Consider the following 27,493-nt stretch of genomic DNA (forward strand, 5'->3'; position numbering starts at 1 on the left):
ATGGGAATGTCGGGACTCAGCGGGAGCCAGGAGGGATTTGGTAACCTGAGGAAGTCCAGCGCGGAGCTGGGCTGTGGAATCGGGAGGGCAAACCCAGGGAAAGCCACCGTGTTAAATTAACCCTGGTTTTTTTGGGAACCCCGTCCGTGGCCCGGAGTCATGACACAGCAGCTACCGCTGGTCAGGAATTTATTCGAAATACATCAATCTACATTAGAAAAACTAGAGTTCTATTGCCCCCCTCCCCTCCCCTTTCCAAACCCCTCTCAAATATCAAAACTCAGAAGCTCTCCCTGGCCGTGTGGAGGTTGCTCATGTGCAGCGTGTAGAAGGCCCAGGGCTCGGGGATGTAGATCACGCCGGGATATTTCTTCCTGAGGATTTTGTCGTTCCAGAGCCACCCCACCCAGCCCGCGATGAGGAGCAGGGCGATGATGAAGGAGTAGAAGAGGAAGAGCCCGTTGCTGTCCAGCACCAGCCCCTTCCGCTTCTGGTGCATCACCAAAGCCATCATGGCGAAGAAGGTGAAGATGTAGAGGATGAAGATCTGGCCCTCTGTCACCAGGTACCTGCCGAGGAAAAGCACCTCTGGTGACCCCGGGGGAGCAGGGAGAGCAGCATTCCCAGCTTCCCTGGGATCTGCTCCTCATCCCGACAAAGCTGTGCTGCTTCCTCTCCCTGATTTATTTTCACATTCCTTATCAGGAACTGAAGACCTGAGCTGTGGCCTTGGGAAGAGCATGGATACAGGGAAGCATTCCCAGATGGGAGAAGCTGCTGGGCTCAGTTTGTGGCTGGGATGCTCCAAGACAGAGCCAGAGCCGGATTCAGGCTCCAATTTGGGGATCTTGTGCTCATTTAGCCCCAAATCCACTGCTGGGGAATGGAAAATCCACTCCACTTCCAGCTGTCTTTAAAGCCAAGGATGGATGTTGTCCTAAAAATACCGTCTGGGAGAAGGGCTCTGACTCCTCCTGGAGCCAGAATTCCAGGGGGAAGGGATTTGCTTTGGATATGAGGTGTGTCCAGGTGCTCTTTAAAAAGCAGCATCACAAATCCTTCCCGGAGTGGGGAATTCCCCCTTGCTCTGCCCTGCCTGGGAGGCAGCAAGGGAAGGAGGAATTGCACTCCTGGCTCTCCAACCCCACAGAGATCCACCTTGATCCATCCAAAGGAAGTGCAGGGGAGCTGACCAAATCACCCGGCTGATTCTGAGTCTCCCAAAGGAATTTCCTGTGGGAAAGCTGCCTCAGCAGGGGGTAGAGGCTGCTGGAAATGGGAAATGGGAACTGGATCAGCCTCGCTCCTGAGGCCACGGCAGAGAGAGAGGAGGCAGCGCCTGAGCACCCCCAGGGAGCTGCCAGGGGCGTCCCCACTGCCCCCGACCCGCTGGGACAAGTGGGAGCACTGCAGGCACCTGGGGACCACCCCAAAACCGCCACGGAACGGCCCGAGAGCAGAGCCGGCACTGCAGTGGGGCCAGCAACAGCAGCTGTGGCTGCAGGAACCCCCAGACATGGACAGGAATCTGGCTGGGTGGCCCTGGATTGTCCTGGGTGGCCCTGGGGTTGTCCTGGTGGCCCTGGATTGTCCTGGGTGGCTCTGGGGTTGTCCTGGGTGGCCCTGGATTGTCCTGGGTGGCCCTGGCTCTGTCCTGGGTGGCCCTGGATTGTCCTGGGTGGCCCTGGCGCTGTCCTGGGTGGCCCTGACGCTGTCCTGGGTGGCCCTGGCTCTGTCCCAGCTTCCAGAGATTGAAGTGGCTATAAATTTCCATAAGGTTTAATTTGATTTTCCAGCCCTGCAGAGCCCTGGGGAACCCCAGGGAATGGAGAAGCTCTCCCGGGGGTATTCCCAGGGTACTCCTGGCTGTCCCTGGGGGGTTCCCTCCTCACGCAGAGGGGACAGGAGCCACTCACCAGTAGTAGAGGCTGCTGGGCCCCATGAGGAGCACGGCAGCCACGGGCATCCTGCTCTGCTCTGCCACGGGGGTGAAGCAGCCGGTGAAATAGATGAAGAGGATCAGGAAAAACGGGATGTACCTGCAAGGATCAACAATTCCCAGCGCTGGGGGGAGCCTGGAATGGGGTTGAACCCCCCCCAAATCCAACCCACACGCAGAGCAACTCCTGTGCTGAGCCTGGGGAGTCATCTGGGGATGGAGCAGCAGGGGAATCTCGTGCTCTGAGACACAAAGGGCCTGCTGAGGGCTGCCTCTGTCCTGGCTGCTCCCAGTGCTCCTGCAGATCAGGAGAACTCCCAGGCTCCGGCAGGAAAAGCCCCAGTTTGCTGATCAGGGCAAATGCTGGGCTCCAGTGCTACCCTGAACAATTCCAGTTTTTCCCTTCCCTGGCTCTGGGAGCCCCATGCTGGGTCCTGCAGGACAGCAGGACATGGAGCAAAACCCCCCCGAGCCCTTTCTTCCTTTAGAACAACGGGGTTTCTCCCTTCACAGCACTCGAGGAACAGCAAGGCAGCCAGGAAAGCCTGATGGGGAGAGACTTCCCTGTGCTCTGAGCAGCCCTGGGATTTCCTGGCAGCGGATCAAGGCACAGCCCGGCCTTCCTGGGGTCTCAGGGTGTTTGGGGCACAGCCGGGGGTGGTGGCAGCCAGAGGAACCTTCTCTCCACCTGGACACCCCCTGGAAGAACCAGCTGTTCTCTGGCCCTACAGCTGCCCCATCCCAGAAATATCCCTGACCAGAGGGGATTTTCCAGGGCCCAGATCCACTCTAATCCCCCTGGCCAGTGGAACTTTATCCCCAGCCAGCTTTGGCTCCCGTTTTTCCCCCCCTTTAAGCCGTGCTCTGCCCTTCCCCCTGCGCCACCCCAGGCCCTCTGGACTTGCTGGGAATCACTCACCACATGGAGTGCCCCAAATACTCGTCGTAGTAGTAGAGCAGCTCGAAGGAGTCGATCTGCAGCAGGGCACAGGGGTTAAACATGGGGTTAGCAACGAGCACGGCGATTCCACCTTTCAGCAGCTGCATCCTCCCAGCCCAGCCCAGCCCAGCCCAGCCCAGCCTCTTACCAGGGTCTCAGGCTTGAGGTTCCTGATGATGGGGTTCTCCCTGACGGACAGGTGGTGCTGGTACCCGCTGAAGATGAGCCGGTGGTTCACCGAGTCTCCCACCAGGTGGATGCTGGCGCCCATCACGAAGGTGATGATGCTGACGTAGACCATGGACCTGGGCAGGGTTTTGGGGGACCTCTCGATGAGCTGGAGGCACAGGGAGGGGGTGAGCGGCTGGAGGGGGCAGCGGGGACACGGCAGCCGAGTTTTGGGGCTTTGGTGCCTCTGCCAGAGCACTCAGAGCAGTTTTTTGATCATAAATGAGCAAAACCCATAAATGAGGGAGGAAAGGCCGTGGCTTTCCCAGCTCTGGAGAGGATCGGAAGGTTGGATGTGCCCTCCAGTGGCAGGAGAGCCTCCAGCACACTCTGTCCTCACACTTCCCTCCCCTTCCCGACACTCTGGGATTCTCCAAGTGAACGTTCTGGGGCTCTTTTCACTTTCTTCCCGAGGGAATGGCATTCAGCTCCTACGGGACGAGCTGTTTGACCCCACAGCCAGGAGGAGCTGGGTGCCACAAAACCAGCTGGGGCCACTTTTTGGGCAGCACCTCCAGTCCTGGGCTCTCCCTGCCCCATCCCAGGCTGGCTCAGGGCCTGGGACAAGCCTTGCAACAGGAGCAGGAATTCCAGGAAGCAGCTCCACACTCAGCCTGCAAAGCAGGGAAGCTCTCCCAACCCAGATCCCAGCTCCAGGGATTGTCCCAGCATCGGGATCAGCCAGGCCCCCCCGTCCCTAAATCAGCTTTGCAGCCCTCCCCAGGCAGGGAAAAGCTCCTTATTTGTGTTTAATTTTGAGGCTTAACTTTCCCTTTCCCCGTGACTGCGGCACGGACATCACCGGAGGCCAAGGAGAGCACAAGGTCCTGGAGGGTGGGACACATCCAGGGAAACGCATCCCAAATAACCCCTGGGATTCTTCTGTGGATGAGCCCTTGGTGCTGAGCTCCCAGGCAGCAAACGGAGCCCCCAGCCTGCAGAAATCGCCTGGGAAGGGCCAGCTCCCACATCCTGGCTATTCCCATTTTTCCAGCAGCGTTTAAAGTCTCCCAGAATCTCGGGAGAGAATCGTTTCTGTCTCAGGCCATAATTCAATCCCCAGCTAATGAGGGTTAAAATATATTTATAATTGCTTTCTCCTAAGTGTTTCACAGGGAAAGGTTCCTAACGATCTGACAGAACTTAACCTCATGAATGGTTTATGGGATCCAGAGGTTGGCAGCTGGAGCCAGATAAATTCCAGCTCCAGCCACAATTCCAGTGTCAAAGACCAAGTGTAATTAAGCCCTGAACAATTTAGAAAATCTACTCCACTTCCAGCTGTCTTTGAAGCCAAGGATGGATGTTGTCCTAAAAATATCATTTGGGAGAAGGGCTCTGACTCCTCCTGGAGCCAGAATTCCAGGGGGGAATGATTTGCTTTGGATATGCAGGAAATTGAGGGGTGTCCAGGTGCTCTTTAAAAGGTGGCATCACAAATCCTTCCCAGAGTGGGGAATTCCTCCTCGCTGGCAGGAGTTTGGGAATAAGCAACATCCTAAAAACCTCAGAACCTTTGCAAAACTGGGAATGGGAAAGGCCTGAACATTCCCAGGGTTACCTTCAGCAGCAAGAAGGGTGTGATAACGTTGTAAGCCATGTGGAAATAATCCCCAGCACTGGGCTTGTTCAGAGGAAACCATTCCAGAGGGAGGATAATCTGAGGAGAGAGGGAAGAGCAGGACATCCATGATTATGGGTGAGGGACAGGGAGAGGGAGAACATCTGGATTGCTTGGGAATGGTCAGCTGACTTTCAGGGGGCTGGTAGGGACCGAGCTGGGCAGCTCTTCTTGGAGCAAACTTCCCAAAAACCACCCTCTGGAAGTTTTCACTCCTATCCCTGCCCGGTGCTGGGAAGCTGTGGGGCCAAGGAAGGCATCTGGGATCCTGCAGCTGTGGATCTTCCTGAACCTCCTGCTGGCTTCCAGCTAGAAAAATTCCATTTAAATGGAACGGCCACTTCTGCCTGCTCCAGCTGGAAGCTCTGGGATCCAGGCAAGGAACAGGGAAGGGCAGGAGGAACCTCCCAGGTCCCTTTCGGTGTGAAAACAAAGGTGTGGAGAGACAACAGGGAACAGGATTCCCGGGAGACTGGGGCTGGCTCGGCCCCAGTGACACCAGAACAGGGTCCCAGCTCCTCCAGGACAGGGACAGCCCTGGGGACCGCCTGGCCCTGTGCCCTCACTCACCATGGCAATGGGGCGCCCGAAATCCAGCACCCAGTTCTGCAGGGTGAAGTAGAACCACAGGTCCAGGTGGAACGGGGACGTCTTGAAGGTGTCCTCAGCCTTCACCGCCCCGTGCCTGGAGGGGACAGAGGGACACGAAGCCATGGAGCAGCTCTAGGAGGAGGCAGAGCTGTTATCCTGTGCTTCCCTGGCTCTGGGATCTGCGGGATAACCAAGCTGAGGAGCAGGCAGGACAGAGGAGCACGGAGCTGTTGCCATCCCTGACCCGTCCCTGTGGGAAGACTCTTCCTGGTCTCTTCAGCAAGGTGAAAAGTGCTGAACGAAGTGCAACTATTTTTAACTTTTGCATGATGAAGCAAAATCCCGACTCCCAGGAGTTGAGCTGAGTGCTAAAAATGCAGCCATGCCCGGTGGAATTCCAGCACCGGGATGCTCGGGATGCACCATCACCTTCAGCTCCTGCCCCGAACATCCTCTGCCTCTGCAGAGGCCGGATCCAACCCCGCTGGAGCCTTTCCATGAAATACCTCTCCAGCACCTTCCCGTTCCTCCAGGAAAAGCGGATCGATCGCTCTCCTGGTGCCGAGACCAGAACAGGATCAGCGGGATGAGCCTCGGGCTTGGGCTGCCTGAGCCATAGTCCAAAGGCCATGGAAGGTGTCCCTGCCCATGGAACGAGAGGATCTTTAGGGTCCCTTCCACCCCAAACCATTCTGGGACGGTTCAATGAACCCTGAGAGCTGGAGGGTGAGGATGGGGTACCCTGGGTGAGCTGGGAATGCTGCGGCTCCCTGGAAGAGGCTGTCAAACCCTGGATCGGCTGGAACAACCCAGGTAAGCCGGGATGTCCTGGACAAAGCCGAGTGGGGGAACCTTGAGGGACTCCGACCCTGGGGATGCCCCGGACCCCGCCGCATCCCGGCCGCGGTGGTACCCGGGATGGGGCTGGGCTGTCCTGCGGCCGCGGGGCAGGGTGAGCCGGGGGGAGGAATGGGGTGAGGATCCGCAGGGAATGAGGGGCGGATTTTCCCGTTCCCAGCCCCCCCGAGCCCCGGCCGCGCTCACCTGCCCGGGTAGAGCGGCCCGGCGGGCGGGGGGGACCCCGGGGCCGCGGCCGGGAACGGCCGGCGCCGCGCCGAGCCCTGCATGAGCCCGGCCGGGGCTCCGGCCCCGCTCCCGGAGCCGCTCCCGCTGCCTGTCCCGGTGTCGGCGGCGCTGCCGGTGCCGCTCCCCGCTCCCGCTCCCGGCCCGGCCCGCGGAGCAGCGGCGGCTGCGCGGGGGCGGCCCCGGGCCCGCCCCGGGGCGGGGGCAGCGCGGGCCCCGCTCCTGCAGCGCTCCCGGCCCGGCCCCGCCGCCCCCAGCGCCGGGAGAGCGGCGGCCGGCCTTTAACCCCGTGTGTGCCGGGCGTGGGGAGCCCCTGGCTCTGATGCGCGGCCCCGTGCCGGGACTGGGATCAGAGCGGGGAGAGGCTGGCAGGGAACGCTCAGGGCGTTCCGTGCAGTGGGAATGAGGAGTGGAGCTCCCCGTGGATCTGGCCGGTGGCCGCGAGCGAACGCTGGTTTTCCCGAGTTTCCGTGTCCCTGGATCACGGCACAAAGCGCATGGACAGTGGGGCCCTGCTCTGTTCCCTGCTCCCGGTTTTGGCTGGATAAATCCATCCGGCTGGGGTGGCTCACAGGCAGGGGAAGTGGGAGGCAGGGAGGGATTTGCACCCTTCGGGACTAAATTTGTGCTCCCTGGGATTTTTGGGTCTGAATCGGAAGCTGCATCCTACCAGGGGCAGTGACATTCCCCCAGGGCTATCCCAGGGTGCTCCAAGCCCCATCCAGCCTGGCCTTGGACACGTGCAGGGATGTGGCAGCCACGGCCAGGGCCTCACCACCCTCAAGTAAAGAAGGTTGGAGGCACCAAACCCTTTTGGCTCCTGGGCAGCTCGAGGGCTTGGTTTGGACACGGAGGCTCCAGCATCCCTGGGATGGGAGCTCTGTGTGACCACTCCCTGTCCCCGTTCCCTTGGATGTGCACAGTGTGACGTGGAATGGTAACAGGACAATCACTGGGAGCTGTGCCTCAGCCTTCCACTGAGGAATTGTGGCCTGGAATTCCAGGAGTTGGTCCCACTGGAGCTGAGGGGGCTCCCAGAACCAGCAGAACTGAGATTTTGGTCCCTCACGAGGAGCAGTGGCAGCGGAACACGGGTAGCACCTGGGAAAGGTATCCCTGGAAAGTGGAGGAGATCATCGAGATAACGGAGCCAGGTTCCACTTAATCTTACCAGGACCCTGCTTGTCGCCCTGTGCCTGACACGGGTACGTGGCTCTGAACAGCTGATCCTGGGAGCCAGGGCTGACCACAGCCTGCCTCGTGTCCCCTCGTGTCCCCTGGGCTCCGGCTGCTGCTCCATGAATAATGCACATCCCACAAAGAGCTGCGGCTCCGGTTGCAGGACTCCAAATTAGCAATTAATGGGGCTGAGACCGGATCCCCCACAGGACAATGGGGCGGCAGACGGGGCCCAGGGTGGTGTCCCCTTACTGCCGGTGGCTCGTGTGGCCATCCCGGCGTGGGGCACCTCTGGAAGGGCTGCCAGCAGCCAGGGAAGGTGGCCCAGCAGGGGGTTGAGGTGACAGGTGTGTGACGAGGTGATGGTGTCCCCAAAACCAGAGGTGAGGGTCCTGCGTGTGCTGGGGACAAGCACCACGGGCTGGGTGGGGTGAGGGCATGGCCGAGGTGATGGGAACTGCTGGTCTGGCTTGAAAAACCCAAATTGAACCAAAGCCAGCCCAACCCAACCAACCCAGCCCAACTAAACCCTGCCCAGCCAGCTCAGCCCGACCCAGTCCAGCTGAGCCCAGCCCGGCCCAGCCTAATCCAGTTGAATAAATTCCAGCCCAACCCAACGCACCCCACCCTTGCTCTCCACACCTCCCTGACAGGAGGGGGCAGCCAGGGAGGGTTGGGCTCTGCTCCCAGGGAACAGGGGATGGGATTAGAAGACATTTTCTTAAACTGCACCAGCTGAGGTTCACGTTGGATTTAGGTTGGACATCAGGAGGAATTTCTCCATGGAAAGGGTGGCCAGGCCTTGGCAGGGGCTGCCCAGGGAGGTTTGGAGTTCCCGTGCCTGGAGGTGTCTTAGGAAGGCCTCACGTGGCACTCAGTGCTCTGGGCTGGTGACAAGGTGGGGATTGACACATTTTGGACTCAGTGGCCTTGGAGGTCTTTTCCAACCTCAGTGATCGTGCAGTGGAAATGCGGATTAAAAGCTGAGGCAGTGACACGTGCGGCCTAGCAGTTGTCTGTGTTACTGTGTTTTATTGCTCGCTGTGGCGCTTGGGGACAGGCTCGGCGATGTCCTGGCGGTGCTGCCTTGGCCTCCATGCTCTGGAGCGCTTTTCCAGCCTCGTTATTTTTGGGATCCCGTCACCGCGAGCGCCGGAACGGCCGCGCTCGGCCGCTGTTGCCGGGCGGCCCCGCTGTGGGGGCGCGGCGCTGCGGAGCGGTTCCGGGGCGGAGCGCGGCGGTGCCGGCCGGGCCCGCGCTCCGGGCGGGGGGGCCGCGCCTTCTGCCGGGCCGCGGCTGCGCTCCCGCCGGGGCCGGCGCGGCGCGGGGGGCGGCTGGCCCCGGGGCGGCCGCATGTGCGCCCCGCGGGGCGCCGCGCCAGGACGGAGCGGGCCGGGGCAGAGCCGGGCCGGCCCGAGCGGGGCCGTTGCGGGCGGCGGGGCCGCGCGGAGGCGGAGGCGGCCATGGAGGGGCTGGCGGGGTACGTGTACAAGGCGGCCAGCGAGGGCCGCGTGCTCACCTTGGCCGCGCTGCTGCTGAACCGCTCCGAGAGCGACATCAAGTACCTGCTGGGCTACGTGAGCCAGCACGGCGGGCAGCGCTCCACGCCGCTCATCATCGCCGCCCGCAACGGGCACGCCAAGGTGGTGCGGCTGCTGCTCGAGCACTACCGCGTCCACACGCAGCAGACCGGCACCGTCCGCTTCGACGGGTACGTGCGGCCCGGCCGGGACAGCCCCGGGCGCGGCCACGGCGGGGCGGGCAGGGCCTGGGCTGAGGGGAGCCCGCTCCGGGAGAGCGGGGCTGGGAGGGCCGTGCGGGCCTCTTGCGGCTCGCGCTGCTCTGGGGCTTGGTGCGGCTTGGGAGCCCTCTCCAGCTCGGAGTGTTCCGTGACCTGATGGTCCTTGCGGGGTCCTTCCAGCTCAGCGTTCTGGGACTTGGTGGTGCTTGTGTCCCTCTTTCAACTCGGGCTCTTCTGTGACTTGGTGGACCTTGTGCATCTCTTCCAACTCGGACTATTCCCTGACTTGATGGACCCTTGTGCGTTCCTCCCAACTCAGAGTATTCCGTGACCTGATGGTCCTTGTGGGTCCCTTCCAGCTCTGTATTCTGTGACTGGATGGTCTTTGTGGGTCCCTTCTAACCCCGGCTATTCCGTGATCTGTGACCACTTCCCTGCCCTCCCTGGGCCTCAGCAGATTTCCAGGAGGATCTGTTCCCTGATTTTCCCAGGCACAGAGGGGAGGCCCTCCTTTCTGCTGTTTTTAGAAGTGAATTCGTTACATCCACACCTGAACATCATGTGGGTGTTGGAGACCACAGTGAGGTCACAGTTTGGTGATTTTGTGATAAAAATGCCCGTGTGGTTGGAGATCCCACCCGACGCTTTACGAGCCTTTTCCATTTAGGAATTCCCCACCTGAAGCTGTGGACAGGATAATATTCACCACAGCCCAGAGAGGCTCTGCTGGGCCAGAGTGGCTTTTCTGGGACATTTTTGCTGCTGCAGGTGGCAGTGGCATCGGGGAGGGGTTCTCACACATTTTTACATGCAGAACTCCTTCCCTGCGTGGTTTGATTTTTATTCCTTCCTTTTCCCTCCCAGCTGTTAATTTTTTTCCCGAGCAGAAGCGGGTTGAGAATTCCTGGGGTGAGCTTTGCCCTGAATGCAGCTGGAGGAAAGGCAGCACATGCTCTGCCGCTGGATTTTTGCCTGGCTGGGGTGGGGGTGTGTTTTCCAGAGGCCGTGCCTGGCACAGATGAAAGGAGGAGTTGTCTGAGGCACAATGGATGCACTGGAGAGGAGGAGAGGAGAGCCCGTATGATCCCCGGGGATGGTTGTGCCTCAGATAAGGTGGCTCAGCAGCTCCTCGCCTTTGGGCTTTTCGCTTGGAACCTCAGCACGCCAACGAATCACCTCATGCTCGTTAACAAATCCTCTCTCCTGACTTTCCCGCTGCTTTAATACGGAAATATTCTAGTGGGATCATTTACAAAAATCAAGAACTTCTTACTGGGAGTTTTCTCCGCAATCTTAAAGAGCCTCTGGAGGTGCTGGATTTGCAAACAGCCACGGCTGTTGCTGTTTTGGTACAAGAACTTCACCAATTGATTAAAAACCACTGTGAAAGTGAAATTTAAGGTGAACTTTTATGATATTTTAACTCTGGGGAATGTGGCTGTTTGGGCACATGGAAATATTTGTCCTTCCTGTGTGTTTGGGGCGTGCCTTGAGGGTGTATGACCACTGCCTGTTTCTTCATAAAATCCTTCAAAAAACAGGGAATGGGAAGGACAAATCCTTTATTTTGTGCACTGGGTTGGGGAATGAAATCAGCTGAAAAGGAGGGATCTGTCCCCTCATTTCCCCGTTGTCTGCGAGGCCGCCGTGTGACACAGATCTGTGGAACAGCCAGCTCAGAACTTCTGCTTTTCTAGGGTTTCTTTTCTTCCTGAGGTTCTGTTTGTGTCACCAGGCTGCCGGGCCGGTGCCCGGTGTGGGATCTCGAACACGGAAGCGCTGGCGGATCTGCAGCTCAGGGAGAGGGAACAGGGGAGGTGATCAGAAATTTTGAAGCCAGTTTTGCTGCCAGGGCTGTTGCTGGTGTCTAAATCTGGGGGTTTTTTGGTGTCAAAATACCCATTTTAAGCTTTCTGTTGGCCTTTAACATGTCACTTTGTGGCACTGAAGTGATAATTTTAGAACTCTTCTTCCCAGGCCTCCCTAAGCTGAGGCTGGAGTTTGTAAATGGGATCTTCAAGGTGGCCAAACCCTTTGGCTGCTTTGAAGCTCCAACTTCCAGCGCTCCTTCCCTCGGGAGCTCCATGTGCTCCATCAGCCTCATTCCTTGGCTGTGCCGATCCCGGCGAGTTCCTTGAAATCCAGGAATGGGCAGGCTGTAAAATACCTGTTGGTGGCTGGGTGTGGGATACTTTTGGAAGAGCAAAATTCCCTAATTCCCTGTCCTTGTTCTCCTGTTCCCAGCTTCGTCATCGACGGGGCCACCGCGCTGTGGTGCGCGGCCGGGGCCGGCCACTTCGAGGTGGTCAAGCTGCTGGTGAGCCATGGTGCCAACGTCAACCACACCACGGTGACCAACTCGACGCCGCTGCGGGCGGCCTGCTTCGATGGCCGGCTGGACATCGTGAAATACCTGGTGGAGAACAACGCCAACATCAGCATCGCCAACAAGTACGACAACACCTGCCTGATGATCGCGGCCTACAAGGGCCACACGGACGTGGTGCGCTACCTCCTGGAGCAGCACGCCGACCCCAACGCCAAGGCCCACTGCGGGGCCACCGCCCTGCACTTTGCCGCCGAGGCCGGCCACCTGGAGATCGTCAGGGAGCTGGTCAAGTGGAAGGCGGCCATGATGGTCAACGGGCACGGCATGACGCCGCTCAAAGTGGCCGCCGAGAGCTGCAAGGCCGATGTCGTGGAGCTGCTGCTGGCTCACGCCGACTGCGACAGGAGGAGCAGGATCGAAGCTCTGGAGCTTCTGGGGGCCTCGTTTGCCAACGACAGGGAGAACTATGACATACTGAAGACTTACCACTATTTATATTTAGCCATGCTGGAGAGGTACCGCGACAGCGAGAACGTCATCGAGAAGGAGGTGCTTCCCCAGATCGAAGCTTACGGGAACAGGTCGGAGTGCAGGACCCCTCAGGAATTAGAGTCCATTAGGCAGGACAGGGATGCCCTTCACATGGAAGGCCTCATAGTGCGGGAGAGAATCCTGGGCTCGGACAATATCGACGTCTCCCACCCCATCATTTACCGCGGCGCGGTCTACGCAGACAACATGGAGTTCGAGCAGTGCATCAAGCTCTGGCTCCACGCGCTGCACCTGCGGCAGAAAGGCAACAGGAACACCCACAAGGACCTGCTGAGGTTCGCTCAGGTCTTCTCCCAGATGATCCACCTGAACGAGCCTGTGAAAGCCAAGGACATCGAGAGCGTCCTGCGCTGCAGCGTGCTGGAGATCGAGCAGGGCATGGCCCGCATCAAAACCACCCCGGACGCCGACATCCACACGGCCACAGACAACTACGAGTGCAACATCTTCACCTTCCTCTACCTGGTGTGCATCTCCACCAAGACGCAGTGCAGCGAGGAGGACCAGTCCCGCATCAACAAGCAGATCTACAACCTGATCCACCTGGACCCGCGCACGCGCGACGGCTCCAGCCTGCTGCACCACGCCGTCAACTCCGGCACGCCTGTGGACGACTTCCACACCAACGACGTGTGCAGCTTCCCCAACGCCCTGGTCACCAAGCTCCTGCTGGATTGCGGCGCCGACGTCAACGCCGTGGACAACGAGGGCAACAGCCCCCTGCACATCATCGTGCAGTACCACCGGCCCATCAGCGACTTCTTGACGTTGCACTCCATCATCATCAGCCTGGTGGAGGCCGGTGCCCACACGGACATGACCAACAAGCAGAAGAAGACCCCCCTGGATAAAAGTACCACCGGGGTGTCCGAAATCCTCCTTAAAACTCAAATGAAGCTGAGTCTCAAGTGCCTGGCTGCCCGCGCCGTGCGGATCTACAACATTAGCTACCAAAACCAGATCCCCAGGACTCTGGAAGAGTTTGTCCAGTTCCACTAGGCCGTGTCCAACCTTTTGTGGTGGTGCTATCCCGGGACGACAGCAGAATACACCCGTGTCCATGAAGTTGTTTTTCTCCATTCCTTTGGTTTTGGGTTCCTCTGGATTACCGTCTGCGGCCGCGGTTCTCGGGTGGAGATGGTGGAGGGCGGGGGCGGCAAAAGCCACGTCGTTGTCCTGTCGTTGAATCCGATGTTTGAGATTCTGGTCCTTTCTTTTTCCGATTAAAAGAATTGCTTTTTAGCTCTTGGTTTTCTAAACAACACAAAAAGAATCCCCCAGGTAACTCCTGTCGAATGTTTCGTGTCCGATACTCACGAGTCGCAGATTGGATTGAAACTCCTCGCGGTGAGGTGGGGGAAAAAAAAAAATTGGGAATTCTGTGGGAGTTGGTTAAAAGTGGAGTTGTCCACACCCAGAACAGTGCGTTGCTCTCATACCTCACCGTGCTTTTATGCCTTTCAGTTCGTGCTGGAGATGTTGGTAACGTTTTAAAAGTTGTGTTTGGATTCGGAATTCCCTTTTTGAGCAGCAGTTATCAGCAGCACCTACAGACGCGAGGGACGCTCCGTTAGGAAGTGCAGGTGGAGATGCAGCTCTGAGGGGCTGAATTCAGTTCTTACCAAGCTCTTCACTGACACTGCTCCAGTAAGTATTGAATAGCCTATGGACAAAAAACTTCCACGCTGACCGAAAATAACCGGAATCATCGTTTGTTTTTCCGTAGCTCCGTCGCTCCTATCCACACATCATGCATGATTCCTAGAAACTGGGTAGGGAGTTGGTGTTTGTGTGTGTCCCAACATTTCAAACTGCTTTTAACTTGGGTTTTTTCTGTTGTTTCAACGCTCAACACGCACCTTTCTTTGACTCAAAGTCTGTCCAACTGCACTCTTGGATTCCAGATGCTGGATCTTCCTAACGGAGCAGTCTGTCGCCAAAGAGAGTCTTCCTTGAACCTGGCTTTTCCAAGAAGCATTGGAATCTGTGCCTCCCTGAATTGGACTCGAGGATTTTTCATGGTTTTTACTCCTTCCAGTAGGAAAATCTCTTCTTAAAACTGATTTTTATGAAATTCTCCTCTCATCAACCTCTTTGCTGATGAGCGAGTGATTGTACAGGAACGTTGTTGCTTGAGAACTTTGGGAGAAGTGGCAGATGCTCCGAGAGGAAAATGTCACTTGTTGGGACAGGCTCCTGAAACCTCTGTTCCTTTCCCACGCAGCTTTTTAACCGTCAGGATGAACGAATGTTCCGTAGGGGTTTTTTAAAAACAATCCGGGTAGAACTTTCAGGCGAGATTTGGGCACACGTTTCTATTTGTATGACAAAGAAATAAACATTGAATGTGGAATTTGCTTGGAATTCCTGATTCTTGTGCAGGGCTGAGCACTGGGTGCTGTCTCCTTCGAGGGAAAAGCTTTAGGATCAGGTTCTCCAGAGAAGCTGTGGCTGCCACATCCCTGGAGTTGTCCAGGGCCAGGTCGGAGCAGTTTGGGAGAGTGGGAGGTGTCATTTTCCTGAGGAGAGGATTCCAAAGCAGCTGTGAAATTCCTGGCAGTTGATTCCCAAGCACTTCCAAGAGGAAGTGCTGTGGGTGGAGCAGCTGATGGGAAAGGTGTGTCCCTCGTTGTTACCTGCTTCCCAATGAATTCCTGCTGCCTGGTGTCCTGGAATGCTGTCCTGCCACCTTCCCTGTGCCACCAAAAGCTCTTGGCAAAGGAGAGGGAATACCTGTGGATGCAGCAAAGTCCATCCCAGCCTTTGGAATCCCAGGACCTTCTCCATGATCTGGAATTTTCTTTCCAAGCATTGGAGGTTGCCCTTGCTCACTGTTACTTAAAGCTCCTGATGAAATTCCTTGGAGCCTCCAGGTGCTGTTTTCCCTGGGAAAAGCACGGAGCGAGGTCCCCGTGCCGGGAGGAGCCGGGTGGTGCCTGGGGTTGGGATGTTGTTGATGGAGTGGGATCAGTGCTGGGAGAGCTCCGGGAGAGGCAGAAATAAACCCGGCCCAGCTGAGCCCAGGCCGGGCTGGGAGCTGAGCCAGGCCTTGGAATCCCGATCCCGCTGTCCCGAGGGATCCAGAGGGGCAGAGCCACCCGGGGGCTGGGGACAGCCGTGCTCAAACCCCACCCTCGCTGCTGCCAGGACTCCCAAGGTCCTGAGGTGCCTGGAAATCCGGCATTCCCACTGCTTCCTTGGGAATATCTGAGCAGGCCAACGGGAGGTGGGGCAGCTGCATCCTGAGCTCCACAGAAATGTGGGAATTGTGTCCTGCAGTGATCCCAGGGATCCGTAGGGAGAGGTGCGGCCTCAGCATGGCGCGGGATGGGCGCCGGGCACTGGGAGTGGGCAAGGAGGGTGGGAATTAAATATATAAATCCATTTATGTTCTATTATATATCACAGTATATATATTTATATTTAATATTTACATATAAAAATTATATATATATACGTATATATTAATACATAAAAGATATATATTTATGTATATATATACGCACACATATTGTATATATATACACATATATTATATATATACACATATATGAGAGATATATATAAATGCATATATATACACATATAAAAATATAGAAATAAAATACACAAAGATTTTATATTTCTATATTATATATTTTATATAAAATTTTTCATGAAATATATAGATTTAATATAATATTTATATAATATATAATTTATATAATATATGTATATTTATATAATATATATATTATGTATAATATATATAATATATGTATTTTCTATATATAAATTTAGAAATATAAAATCTATATAAAATGTATATGCATATATGAGTGTGGGTGTAGACATATGTATATAAATATATACATATAAAATACATCTATGCGTGTGCACATATATATAAAACAGCTACAATTATATTTATATTTATTACAGGGAGTGATATATATATCACGTATATATAAAATATATATATATACACACACACACATATATAAAAATACACAGAGTGCTCTCAGCACAGCATCTGCTGTGATCACTGGAAGGCTTGAAATGCTGGCTTTGACTCATATAGGTATACATAAAATATCTATAAATGTATATAAATATCTAAAAATATACATAAATGTGTGTGTGCACGTGTAGCACATTCACACACAAGCATATAGACGCTCCGCAAACTGTGTAATTGATATATATATAGATATATATTATAATTTTATAGGTATGTAAGAATTTTATGTATATGTATGTAGACACATGCATGTACTCACAACCTAATGCGTCATCTGATAAATGTGTATATACACATATACATAATATACATATATACACAGGTATATATATATATATGTATGTAGTGTATCCATATATAGAGAGAGAACACATGAATACACACTGTATGTATAGAAAGCATATATAAATATATATTGTTGATATACATATATAGTACAAAATATATATATACATTTGTATCGTACATAAACATGTATATACACCAGTTATATATAGAACTATATGCTCTGTATACTTATATATGTGCACGAGAGCGTGTATATAGGACTATATATATACTCTCTCTATATATCTATATCTCTATATATTTGTATCTATATATCTATATCTATATATCTATATACATCTTTCTCTATATACTATATCTATAATATACTCGGTATAATATATAGAATATGTTATATACAGCACATAAATATACCTCTGTGTGTATATGTGTTTATATATATGGATGTATATGCATGTATTTTTATATACAATATATACTACAAAAAATATATATGTATGTTTATATCGTACATAAACATATATATACACAAGTTATATATAGAACTCTGTATACTCTATATATTTATATATATGCACATGAGATGGTATATATAGGACTATATACTCCATGTATCTATAGATCTGCACACGAGATAGCACATATAGAACTGTATGCTCTATATACCTATATATCTATAGATATGCACACGAGATAGCACATATAGAACTGTATGCTCTATGTATAGGTCTATATATCGATACCTATATCTATATATCTATATATCTATATATCTATACATATCTCTCGATATACCGTAATATACTCTGTGTAATATATATAGAATATATTCTATAGAGCACATAAATATACCTCTGCGTGTATATGTGTTTATATGTATGGATGTAAATGCATATAGTTTTATATCTAATATATATAAAGATGTCATTATTAGTCTATTTCTTACCTGTATATGTATACATATATTTGTATATTTATGTGGTTTTATATATATTCTATATATATACATACAGTATGGGGTATTTGTTCTCTATATAGCATACAGTAGTAGTATCTATATTAAAATAGTATCTATATTAAATATTATATATATTAAATATATAAATTAAATATAAATTATATAGCTAATATAAAGAAATAGGCATATAATTTAAATAAATAGATTACATCTATTATATTACAGATAATAGATACATAAACGATCGTATATATAATATTTATTATATATTATAGATGATGTCGTGTGCATGTACATATAAAAATAAATATGTGTGTGTAAATATGCATGAAATATAAAGAATTATATATGAAATATAAAGATTCTATATATCTTAAAATATATATTCATAGATATATAATTCATGTATATAAATATGAATATATATTTTGGTAAAAATATATGTTTAGTTATATCATATATAAAAATATATATTAAAAATAAATAAATAAATATATAATAGAATAGATAATATATATTTTATATATAATATTATATTATATATTATATATATAATATATAAATATATAAGAATATATGTTTATATTTATATATAATATGTATATCATATGTATATTATATGTGTATTTTATTATATGTATATTTTATTATATATATTATATATAGTATATAATATATATCCTATATATGTAGCATATATTATATATGTTATGTATCATATATATTTATATACATATATATAAATATATAAAAATACATAACCACATATATTAAATATATATAAATATATATATTTATATATTTTAAGATATATAATATGTATATAATATATATTTAAAAAGATAATTTTTACATATAAATGCACATCCATTAGAAAAGATCTATTTTTATGTACACATGTATTTAGGATTTCCCGGAGCATCCTGCCCATTCCTGGCTGCTCTCCAGCTCTTTCCCTCCGTTGCAGGGATCCAGAGCCTGGCAATGCGGGAAGGCAGGAGGGACGCTGTGCGATCCGCCAGGCCTGAGCTGGCACAGGAATCCCAGGATTTGGGCTCTCCGGGGTATCCCTGCACCCCAGCCGGACCCCTGAGCTCCCGATCCTTCAGAAACTCAGACATGCAGAATTCCCACTCTGGCTGAGGATGGAAATCTGATTTTGGGAGGTTTTTCCCCACATTTTATACCAAGTTTGGGGCTCCCAAAGGCTTCATCCGACTTCTCATCGCACCTGAGAGCATCCCTTCAAAACAGCCTGGAAAAGCCGCCCATGCCACAGAAATAAAGGATGGGAAAAGTCTGGGATCCATCCTCCTCCCCTGATCCCAGAGGGATGGGAGCAGCCCCGCCTCATACCCGTGGAAGGAAGGGAACAGACACCAGGAGTTTTTAAAATACCGTATTTTTAATCCTTAAAAAATACCAGGACAGTATTTCCCGAACCTCATCCCGCATCCAGAAACATCCGCTTCCCTTTCCTCCATAAAATTAATATTAGCATAAATAATTCTGCTATGCCAGGGACACATTCCTGCCCTTAGATTCCCATGATTTCCATGGCTCCAGCTATGTACAGGTATGATACAGGTGGGGGCCCTCGCTGGCCACCAGCTCCCCAAACTGCTCTGCCGGGACAAAACTCATCAAACTGCTTTTAATTAATTAATTAATTATTTTCTAAACGATTTTTAATTTTTTTTTCCCCCAGGATTTTTCTTTTTTTCTCCCCGCCCCCACCTCCTTTCCTTCCTATTTTTGGAATAATTATGTACAGCTGGACACCGGAGATTTGCATTAAGGTGCTTGAAATCCCAACAATTTCATTCAGTGCATTCAGACTAATTAAAGCCTCCTCTTAATTACTCCGCTTAACGAAGGCAGTTTGAGAGCCGTGGCCAGCAGAACCCGGGATTTGCTGTGGCTGCGCCACGGGAAGGAGCAATCCATGGGGGTTTTTTTGGGATACTATTATTATTGTCAGGAGTTTTCCAGCCCCGCATCAGGGACGCCTCACGTCGGTGTCCCCTCGTCCCCGCTGCTGCCACCTCCGTGGAATCCCACTTGGAAGCTCCGAGGAGGAGATTTTGGGGAATTTCCCGTTGGTTTGAGGGGGTTTTGATGGCTTTTAGGTGCTGTCCCACAAGGGGTGTTTGCTCATCCCGCTGCAAAGCCAAGCTCAGCCCCCAAATCCCTCGGGATCCCGGGAATCCCGGGCTCCGGAGCTGGGAAGGGGCTCCTGGCCCCGGCAGTGTCACTCTATGCCTTGGGAATTCTGCTCCCGCTCCGCCTCTCGCCGGCGGCTCCCGCTCTTGAAAAACCCGAGCTGTGGGGAGGGAAGAGAAACACAACCCTGCTGTTATCCCAGGAGCTTGCCTTCAGTGGGAGAGCAGCTGGGAGTTGACCCTGGATATAATTTATATGGAAAAGGAGATTTCGGAGGAGTTGGGGGGCTTTGAGGGGCTCGTGAGGTGCTGGACATGGAGCTGGAGGGTCCCTCCAGGCATGGAGTCTCCAAAACTCCCCCAAAAGGTGCAGCCTAAGGGCTGCTCACCTTCCAGAGCGCCAGGACGAGCAGGGCCAGGAGCAGGAGACCTCCGAAGGTGCTTCCCAGGATGATCCAGATGGGAATCTGCGACTCCTCGGCCTTGGAGATCTCAAAAGTGATCTGAAGGAGAGAAAAAAGCACTGCAGATTCCAGGCAGGGATGGAGGGGAAAAGGGGACGGTGGGAATGCTGAGCACCCCTTCCTTTGGGAATGCTGCACCAAGGATTTGGCTCAGTTTTCCCTGCAGAATCCGGTGATTCCAGGATTGGAGCTCGGCTCCGGCCACGGCTGCCCCGCGTTTCTCCAGACCTCGATGCTCAGCCTGGGTCACTCCAGCCCTTCTGCTATCCACAGGGATTTTCCCAGTGGGATCAGGGCAGGGTGTGGCAGCATCCCAAAGCTCCGGATCCCACAGTCCGGGACTCACCTGGCGACTGGGATCCTCCTCTCGGAAAATGAAGGGGCTCCGGAAGTGCCGCTGGAGAGCGGCGTTCATGGTGAGCTTCAGTGCCTTGAACTTCAGCTGCATGGAGAGGGCCAGGATGAGCATCCCACATGGAAAAGGAGCCCCCATTCCCAATGGGATCCATCCCAATGACAGCAAAAAGGAGGTTTTAAATTAATTAAATTGGCATGGATTAATTAGTTACGGAATGCGATAATCCACGTCGAGGTGCTGTGTGGGATGCTGGATGCACAATCCCACACGTGGAATAAGTGGCTTTGGGAACAAAATCACCCCCCACACACCTGGGCTTCCTGGGGGAGGGAAAATCCCCACGCTTCCGGGGTGTGGGGGGGATTTCTCCCCCAAATCCCCGTTTTTTGTGGGAGCACTCACTGCTTTCAGAGACTTCATCCACAGATTTCCACGCAAGTGCAAGTTCAGCTCCTCGTTGGGCGCCAATTCCACGTCACAGTCGATGGAAACCACGTCGGAGTTGCTGTGGTTCTGCAGAGGGAAATGTGGGATCATCGCTGGAAAAGGAGGGAGAATCCCGCCGGGATCCATCCCTGGCACACACCGAGTGGGGGAGAATCCCACGTTCCCGTCCTCCTTCGTGGCCAAATCCCCACGTTCTTAAAACTTTTTAAAACCTTTTTCAGCCCAAGCTTCCCAGACTTGCTGGGTTTTGTGCTGTTCTTTTCCTCCAAGCTTTCCCTTGGAAAAGAACGATCCCAATCTTTGGGAGCTGGAGGATCCCCTCGCTCCCCATCAACCCCGAGTATTAATGGGGTTTTATTTGCAGTGGCTGAGAGGAGAAATAAAAATCAAATCATGGAAGGGTTTCAAAATCCCCTAAAAAATTCCAGCATCCACCTGCCCCTCCCATGTCCATGGGCCATCCCTGTTCCAGGTTTTTCCCTGGTTTGGGATATCCTGGAGCCAGGACCAGCCCCGTGGGGGTGAGTACCAAGTGTGGGGTGCGGGACAGGTCCTCCTCCGCCGGGGTTCTCCGGTAGTCAGTGGTGTTCCCCCAGATGCTGCAGGTTGTGTTTTCCTGTGGGAGAAGCTGATGGAATTCCAGCATGGACACAGGGATCATGGTGACCGCTTCCCTGTGCTCCCATCCCAATGGAATTGGGGATCCCCAGCATCCCCCAGGCTTTGCTGGGGCTGGGATTGAGCTGGGCTCGCTGTGGGATGTGGCTGGAGGAAGTCCTGGAATCCTACTTGAGATAATTCCTGAGTTTTGTGCCTCTTCCCAGCAAAACTCAGCCTGGCAGGGAGCCCCATCCCAGATTCCAGCCAGGCGTGCCAGGGTGGCACCGGTGACACGGGGACTCTGCCAGAGCTGCAGCAGAAACATTCCCAGCTGAGGCCAAACCCATCCATAAAAACCTCGTCCATAAAAATCCCATCCATAAAAACCTCGTCCATAAAAATCCCATCCATAAAAATTCCAGGCTCCTTCCATGGGCTTGGGAAGCCCCGGGATCTGCTCCCAGCCCTCACAGTGCAGGCCCAAGCCTGGAGTTCATCCCAGGCCCAGCCGCTGCCTCCCAGACCCTCAGGAATTCACTGCACACTGGAGAGAGGTCGGGATTGGGGAATTCCTTGGACTAAACCCTTTGGCCTCGGGGTTTTCCATGTTCCCAGCCAAGAGAATGCTGAAAGATCTCCAGGCACGAGCCAGGTGTGAGCACAGCAGTGTTCCCAAAAGATGGAGGGACATTCCATGGAATTCCTCCATTCCCATCCCTGTGCAGGAGGGATCAATCCATCCAAACCATGCTGGAATCCCATCCTAAAATGGGCTGGAATCCCATCCCAAACCATGCTGGAATCCCATCCCAAACCAGGCCAGAATCCCATCCCATACCCAAAACTGGGCTGGAATCCTGTCCTAAACCATGCTGGAATCCCATCCCAAACCATGCTGGAATCCCATCCTAAACAAAACCAGGCTGGAATCCCATCCCAAACCATGCTGGAATCCCATCCCAAACCATGCTGGAATCCCATCCTAAACAAAACCAGGCTGGAATCCCATCCCAAACCATGCTGGAATCCCATCCCAAATCAGGCCGGAATCCCGTCCTACCTGGTCCGCCCGGAATTCCGTGGGCAGCAGGAGCCGGTTGCCCACGCGGGTGGCCACGGGCATGGTGAGCTTTAGGGTCACCCCTCGCACTGGGAAGAATCCCAGGTTCTGCAGCTGCCGAGAAAGAGCACTGGGATGTGCCGGGATCGCGGCATGGGGATCCTGGCTCCCAGGGCAGATCCCAAATCCCGGCAAATCCCTCAGGGATCCAATTCCTGCTCACCGTGAAGGTGCCGTGGAAGGGGGGCCCAGTGGGGTTGGATCCATCCAGGGAATTGTTGGATCGGATCTCGAAATAGTCCAGGCTCGACGTCCTGTGGGACAAGGGGTGACAAAAGGGTTTGTAGGGTTCTCCCCTCTCTTTCCAGGATTTTCCCTTTGTAGGATTTCCCCTTTCTTTGCAGGATTTCCCCTTCCTTTCCAGAATTCTCCCCTTTCTTTGTAGGATTTTCCCCTTCTTTGCAGGATTTTCCCTTTCGTTGCAGGATTTCCCCTTTCTTTGCAGGATTTTCCCTTTCTTTGCAGGATTTTCCCTTTCTTTGCAGGCTTTTCTCGCCTCTTTAATAAAGCAGAGCCACCCAAGGCCCTGGCTGAGGTTTGGATGTCACAGGAGGTAAATCAATCCCTTTCTTTGCAGCTGGAAAGGCGGGAAAAGAGCCAGGAATATCCTGTGGGAATCCATTCGGGAGCACCTGCGATGGCCTCAAATCCCCACATTCTTTAAAATTATCTCCCTCCTTTTGCACCCCAAAGTTCCCAAATTTGATATCTTCTGTGCTCTTCTTTCCCTCCGAGTTTTCCCTTCATTCTGACCCGGAGAATCCCCCGGCTCCCCGTAAATCCCGTACATTAAAGGCGTTTTATTTGCAGTGTCGGAGTGAAAAATAGAAAATGGCCCAAGGGCTGAAAAACCTCCGAAAAATTCCAGCGAGCACTGCCAGGGAATGTGCTTTGGGATCCCTGATTTTCCCATCAGCATGTTCCTGAATCATCTCTGCCTTCATCCCTGGCTCTCCCAGACTCGAATTCCCGCTGCTTCCACGCTCAGCCCACAGCTGAGCTTCCCTCCGATGCTTTTGTGGGATGGCCAGCGGCCCAGACACTGGGAGCACCTGTTAGGGCCATTACTACCTCCAAGAAATCCCTTTTTTTCCCATAAAAACTCGCCCTCACACCTCCTTAATAACTCTGTGCCTTTAAACATCTGGAGAATCCAGCTCTCCACAGCTCGGGAATTTTAGCAAAAGCTCTCCCTGATTTTATGGTTCCTCCAGCTCCTGCTTTCTCAAGAAATTCCCGAATGAAAGCTCTGTTTGAAGGCTGCTCCTGGCTGCTTTTCCCAAGGGATATTCCCCAATCCGTGACCTCCCCGGAGCTGCATCCCATTCCAAACCTCACCTGGTGAAGAGCAGGTCGGCCTCGTACTTCAGCTGGAAGTCGAGGTGGACAAAGTTGTCCTCCTTGGTGCTCTCCTTCTCCTCGCTGTCACTGCAACAGCAGCAGGGCCCGGGGGTCAGGCAGGAGCCAAATCCTCTTGGGAATTTTTTGGGGGAAGACTGGACTTTTTTTGCTTTTTGGTCAAAGCAGGGTTTTATTCGGGGATTTTTATGAATCTCCCTGAAATGATTCGGAGGGAGGCGTCACCAGCTTAAAGTGGTGCAGGGGAATCCTCCCCTGCTCTAACAATTGGAATTAAATTATTAGAATTCTTTTTTTTTAGATTAAAAATAAAACTAAAATTAAAAAAATTAAAATTAAAAAAAACACTTTAACAATAATAATCAATTAAAGAAACTTCGCTTCCCTGTGGGAAATCTCTACTGTGCAGGAATTGGGAGTAAGGAGAGTTTTGCAAAATTATCAGGAGATATTTTTCCCGGGAATTTTTGCAGTGGGAATATGGATGGGAAAGCACCAGTGGCTGGAGATCCAGCTTCCACAGGCATGGAAAAATCATGGATCTAAATCCCCAGATAAATAAAAGCAGCCAGGTTTGGCAGCGCAGGGCTGGGATAACCCACAGCAACTGGCTCCCCATGGGGTTATTCCACAGAAAGCCTCTGGCTCTGGAGGAGGGAATCCCAAGGGAAGCTGGCAGCATGCCAGGGTGCCCAGAGAAGCTGTGGCTGCCCCATGATCCCTGGAAGTGCCCGAGGTTGGACAGCTTGGGATAGGGGAAGGTGTGGGAAAGGGCTGGGACTGGATGGCCCATAAGGTCCTTTCCAGCCTGACCCATTCCATGATTCTGTGATTCCAGAGGGAGAAAGCATCCCCACACCTGCTGGCAACCATGTAGATCTCCATGCTCTGCAGGAACACGGACTTGCTGAATTCAAAATCCAGGCGGAAAGCGACCTGTGGAGAAGGGAAAAATATCGGGAAAAATATCAGCGGGAATAAAACCCCGAGTGCTGAGCAGGGACCGTGCGGGACCCTGCGGGTGACACCGTTCCCGATCCCACCAGAGCCTTTCCAGGCAGAGAGGAGATTTGCAGGAATTGTTCTTCCCTGCCATCGGAGCAGCAGCGGCTCCCTTTGGAAGCAGATCCCTGCAGAGGCCCCAGATCGGCGGGAAGGGGAGGCAGCTGGAGAGAGCCAACAGCAATAAAATGGGATCAATGTGATAAATGTCACATCTGCGGTGACCTCAAACCGTCTGGGCCGCCACAGCTGACTGGAATATCAAAGCTCCCGCTGCTCCGGGGCCAAAATTCCATTTCCAGCCCGTCTTTGTTTTGGCAGGCCCAGCAGTACCTGATGGCCCAGGATGCATTCCCGGCCCCCGTAGGTCATGGGGAGCCGCGCTCCGCGTGCAGCCACAGGCATCCCGCTGGGATTTTTTGGGAGCTTTAAAGCCGAGCCTGCTGCCTGAGGCTCATCCATCATTATCCAGGAAAGGTTTCAGACGGATACGGGAGCTGGGGAGATTTTATCTGCGGATCCTGCTGGTGTTGGTCCCTTTTCCCATGGGAGTATGGGGTGGGGAGGGGGAATTCCATGTGGATCCTCAGTGGCTGCATCTCCCCATTTTTCCTTCCCCACTTCATCCCTGAATTTGATGTGTTCCAAGGGTTTATGGCTTATAAAAATGATAAACTGGATCTGGGCTCATCCCAAATACTGGGAACACCGGTTTGGAGGATGCCACCACCCAGGGGGGTTTGGACAGGCTCCCAGCAGGATCCAGAGGCACCTCAGAGCAAGGAAAACCTCTCAGGCAGGGAAGGAGCCTCATCCTGCAGGGAGCGAGCTCAGGGAAGTTCCCATCAGTGGTTTGAAGCCGACGCTAAATTTTTCCAAAGGGCTGGAGGCAAATCCTGTCACCTGGAGGAGCTGGGTTGGATTTTGGGGCTCTCCCAAGCACCAGGGCAGGATCCCAAGCACCCCAGCTTCCCTAAGATGCCTTTCAGACTCCAAAAGGGAAGAAACCAAATGTTTATATTTAAAATCCTGTTCGGCGTCACCCAGCTGTGGCAGATGTGACCCCAGGGGCAGAGGGTCCGTGTCCCGTGGGTGAAGGAGCAGTCGGAAGCCGGGAATGTCCTACCTTGGCCTTGGCGCGGAAGAAGGGGTAGCTGACGTTGCACACCCTCCGCGTGGGGTGTCTGTTGTCACTGGCACAGTCGATGTTGATGTCTGTGTCGTCCTGAAATGAGACATGGAGTGTCCAGGACATCAGGAATGAGCCCCGGGAGCCGGCGCTTCGGGAAACGGGAAACACCCAAGGGGCTCAACATGGGCCTTGGCTTTGGGGAGACAACCAACCAATGACCAACCAATGACCAACCAACCAATGACCAACCAATGACCAATGACCAACCAATGACCAATGACCAACCAATGACCAACCAACCAACAATCAATGACCAACCAATGACCAACCAACCAACTGATGGCCAACCAACTGATGGCCAACCAATGACCAGCCAATGACCAACCAACCAATGACCAACCAACCAACAACCAATGACCAGCCAATGACCAACCAATGACCAACCAACCAACAACCAACCAACGACCAACCAATGACCAACCAATGACCAACCAACCAATGACCAACCAACAACCAAAACCCAACCAATGGACCATCCAACCAATCAGCCTGCTCGCTGCAGCTGGGAATCCTTCCCATGCATTCACCAATGTTCCTGGAAAGGGGCATCTCTACCAAGCCATTTCCAGCTTCCTGGTTTAAATCCTCTTTCTGAATCTACAGCAGTGAATGGATTTAACTGCAGTGAAGGAATGAACCTGATTATTCCTGGGGATTCCTGATTTTTCTGCTACGAGGAGTCTTTGGGAAGCACCGAAGGCCATTATCCTGCATAGCCACCAGCTAAGCCGGAACTCCCTCACCTCAACACCAACATTCCTGCTGCTGGAAAACTTCCCATCTCTCTAGCCAGGCTGGAGAAACTCCTGCCCATCGCAAAGCCCTGGTGAGATGGGATGGGATGGGATGGGATGGGATGGGATGGGATGGGATGGGATGGGATGGGATGGGATGGGATGGGATGGGAAGAGACACCAACCCTACGCTGCCTCCTCCACAGCCCTACCAGAGGTTGTAGCCTGGTTGTAAGCGGGTGTCCACCTCACCATGAGCTATTCCAGCTTTTATCCCTGTGTCAGACCCCACAAGAGTCTCAGTTTGCACCACTGCCTCTGGAAAAGTCCTACCCAGGAGCTGGAATAACCCAGCACCAGCCACCAGCAACAGCCTGGAGCTTCTCCCACTCATCTGCTGAAATTATGGACTTTTTGGGGGCCCAGCAACTTTTAATTTGTATGGCACCGATATCCATCCCCTCTGGATGTTCCTTTATAAGGAGCAGCAGCCAGGAGCCCGTTATCCGTGACTCTTCCAAAACCAGCTGCAAATATTCCCTGCAGCCACTGCTGCCCAGCGCTTTCTGTTCCCCACCACATGGGGGATTTTCCCTGCTCCCCTCA

At 52.5% G+C, this 27,493-nt stretch overlaps 3 protein-coding genes across 5 annotated transcripts in view; 1 reads left to right on the forward strand and 2 right to left on the reverse strand.

Moving 5' to 3' along the window:
* Positions 1–172: 172 nt before the first annotated feature.
* CLN6 (CLN6 transmembrane ER protein) lies at positions 173–6,512 on the reverse strand. The gene is made up of 7 exons (XM_048317716.1): positions 6,364–6,512; positions 5,299–5,413; positions 4,669–4,767; positions 3,028–3,216; positions 2,859–2,914; positions 1,917–2,039; positions 173–569 (listed from the first exon to the last, which is right to left on the reverse strand). Exons 1-7 carry the CDS (start codon positions 6,444–6,446, stop codon positions 281–283), a joined length of 954 nt encoding a protein of 317 aa, XP_048173673.1. The 5' UTR covers positions 6,447–6,512; the 3' UTR covers positions 173–280.
* Positions 6,513–8,991: 2,479 nt separating this feature from the next.
* Positions 8,992–14,556, forward strand: FEM1B (fem-1 homolog B). The gene is made up of 2 exons (XM_048317715.1): positions 8,992–9,292; positions 11,567–14,556. Exons 1-2 carry the CDS (start codon positions 9,045–9,047, stop codon positions 13,200–13,202), a joined length of 1,884 nt encoding a protein of 627 aa, XP_048173672.1. The 5' UTR covers positions 8,992–9,044; the 3' UTR covers positions 13,203–14,556.
* A 4,603-nt stretch (positions 14,557–19,159) lies between these two features.
* ITGA11 (integrin subunit alpha 11) overlaps positions 19,160–27,493 on the reverse strand; it is a 41,824-nt gene continuing 33,490 nt past the window's right edge. For 2 of the 3 annotated variants that reach the window (XM_048317736.1, XM_048317735.1), the window contains 10 exons: positions 26,088–26,186; positions 24,819–24,895; positions 23,939–24,028; positions 22,764–22,854; positions 22,541–22,654; positions 21,410–21,508; positions 20,836–20,946; positions 20,422–20,517; positions 20,001–20,114; positions 19,160–19,772 (listed from right to left, as the gene is read on the reverse strand). In XM_048317736.1, the coding sequence (XP_048173693.1) occupies positions 19,701–19,772; positions 20,001–20,114; positions 20,422–20,517; positions 20,836–20,946; positions 21,410–21,508; positions 22,541–22,654; positions 22,764–22,854; positions 23,939–24,028; positions 24,819–24,895; positions 26,088–26,186 (963 nt within the window). In that variant the 3' untranslated portion in view covers positions 19,160–19,700. The remainder of the gene's footprint in view (positions 19,773–20,000; positions 20,115–20,421; positions 20,518–20,835; positions 20,947–21,409; positions 21,509–22,540; positions 22,655–22,763; positions 22,855–23,938; positions 24,029–24,818; positions 24,896–26,087; positions 26,187–27,493) is intronic. The other variant, XM_048317737.1, reaches the window with a different exon arrangement.

This window comes from Corvus hawaiiensis, chromosome 13 (assembly GCF_020740725.1).
Source record: "Corvus hawaiiensis isolate bCorHaw1 chromosome 13, bCorHaw1.pri.cur, whole genome shotgun sequence".
NCBI classification, from domain to species: domain Eukaryota; kingdom Metazoa; phylum Chordata; class Aves; order Passeriformes; family Corvidae; genus Corvus; species Corvus hawaiiensis.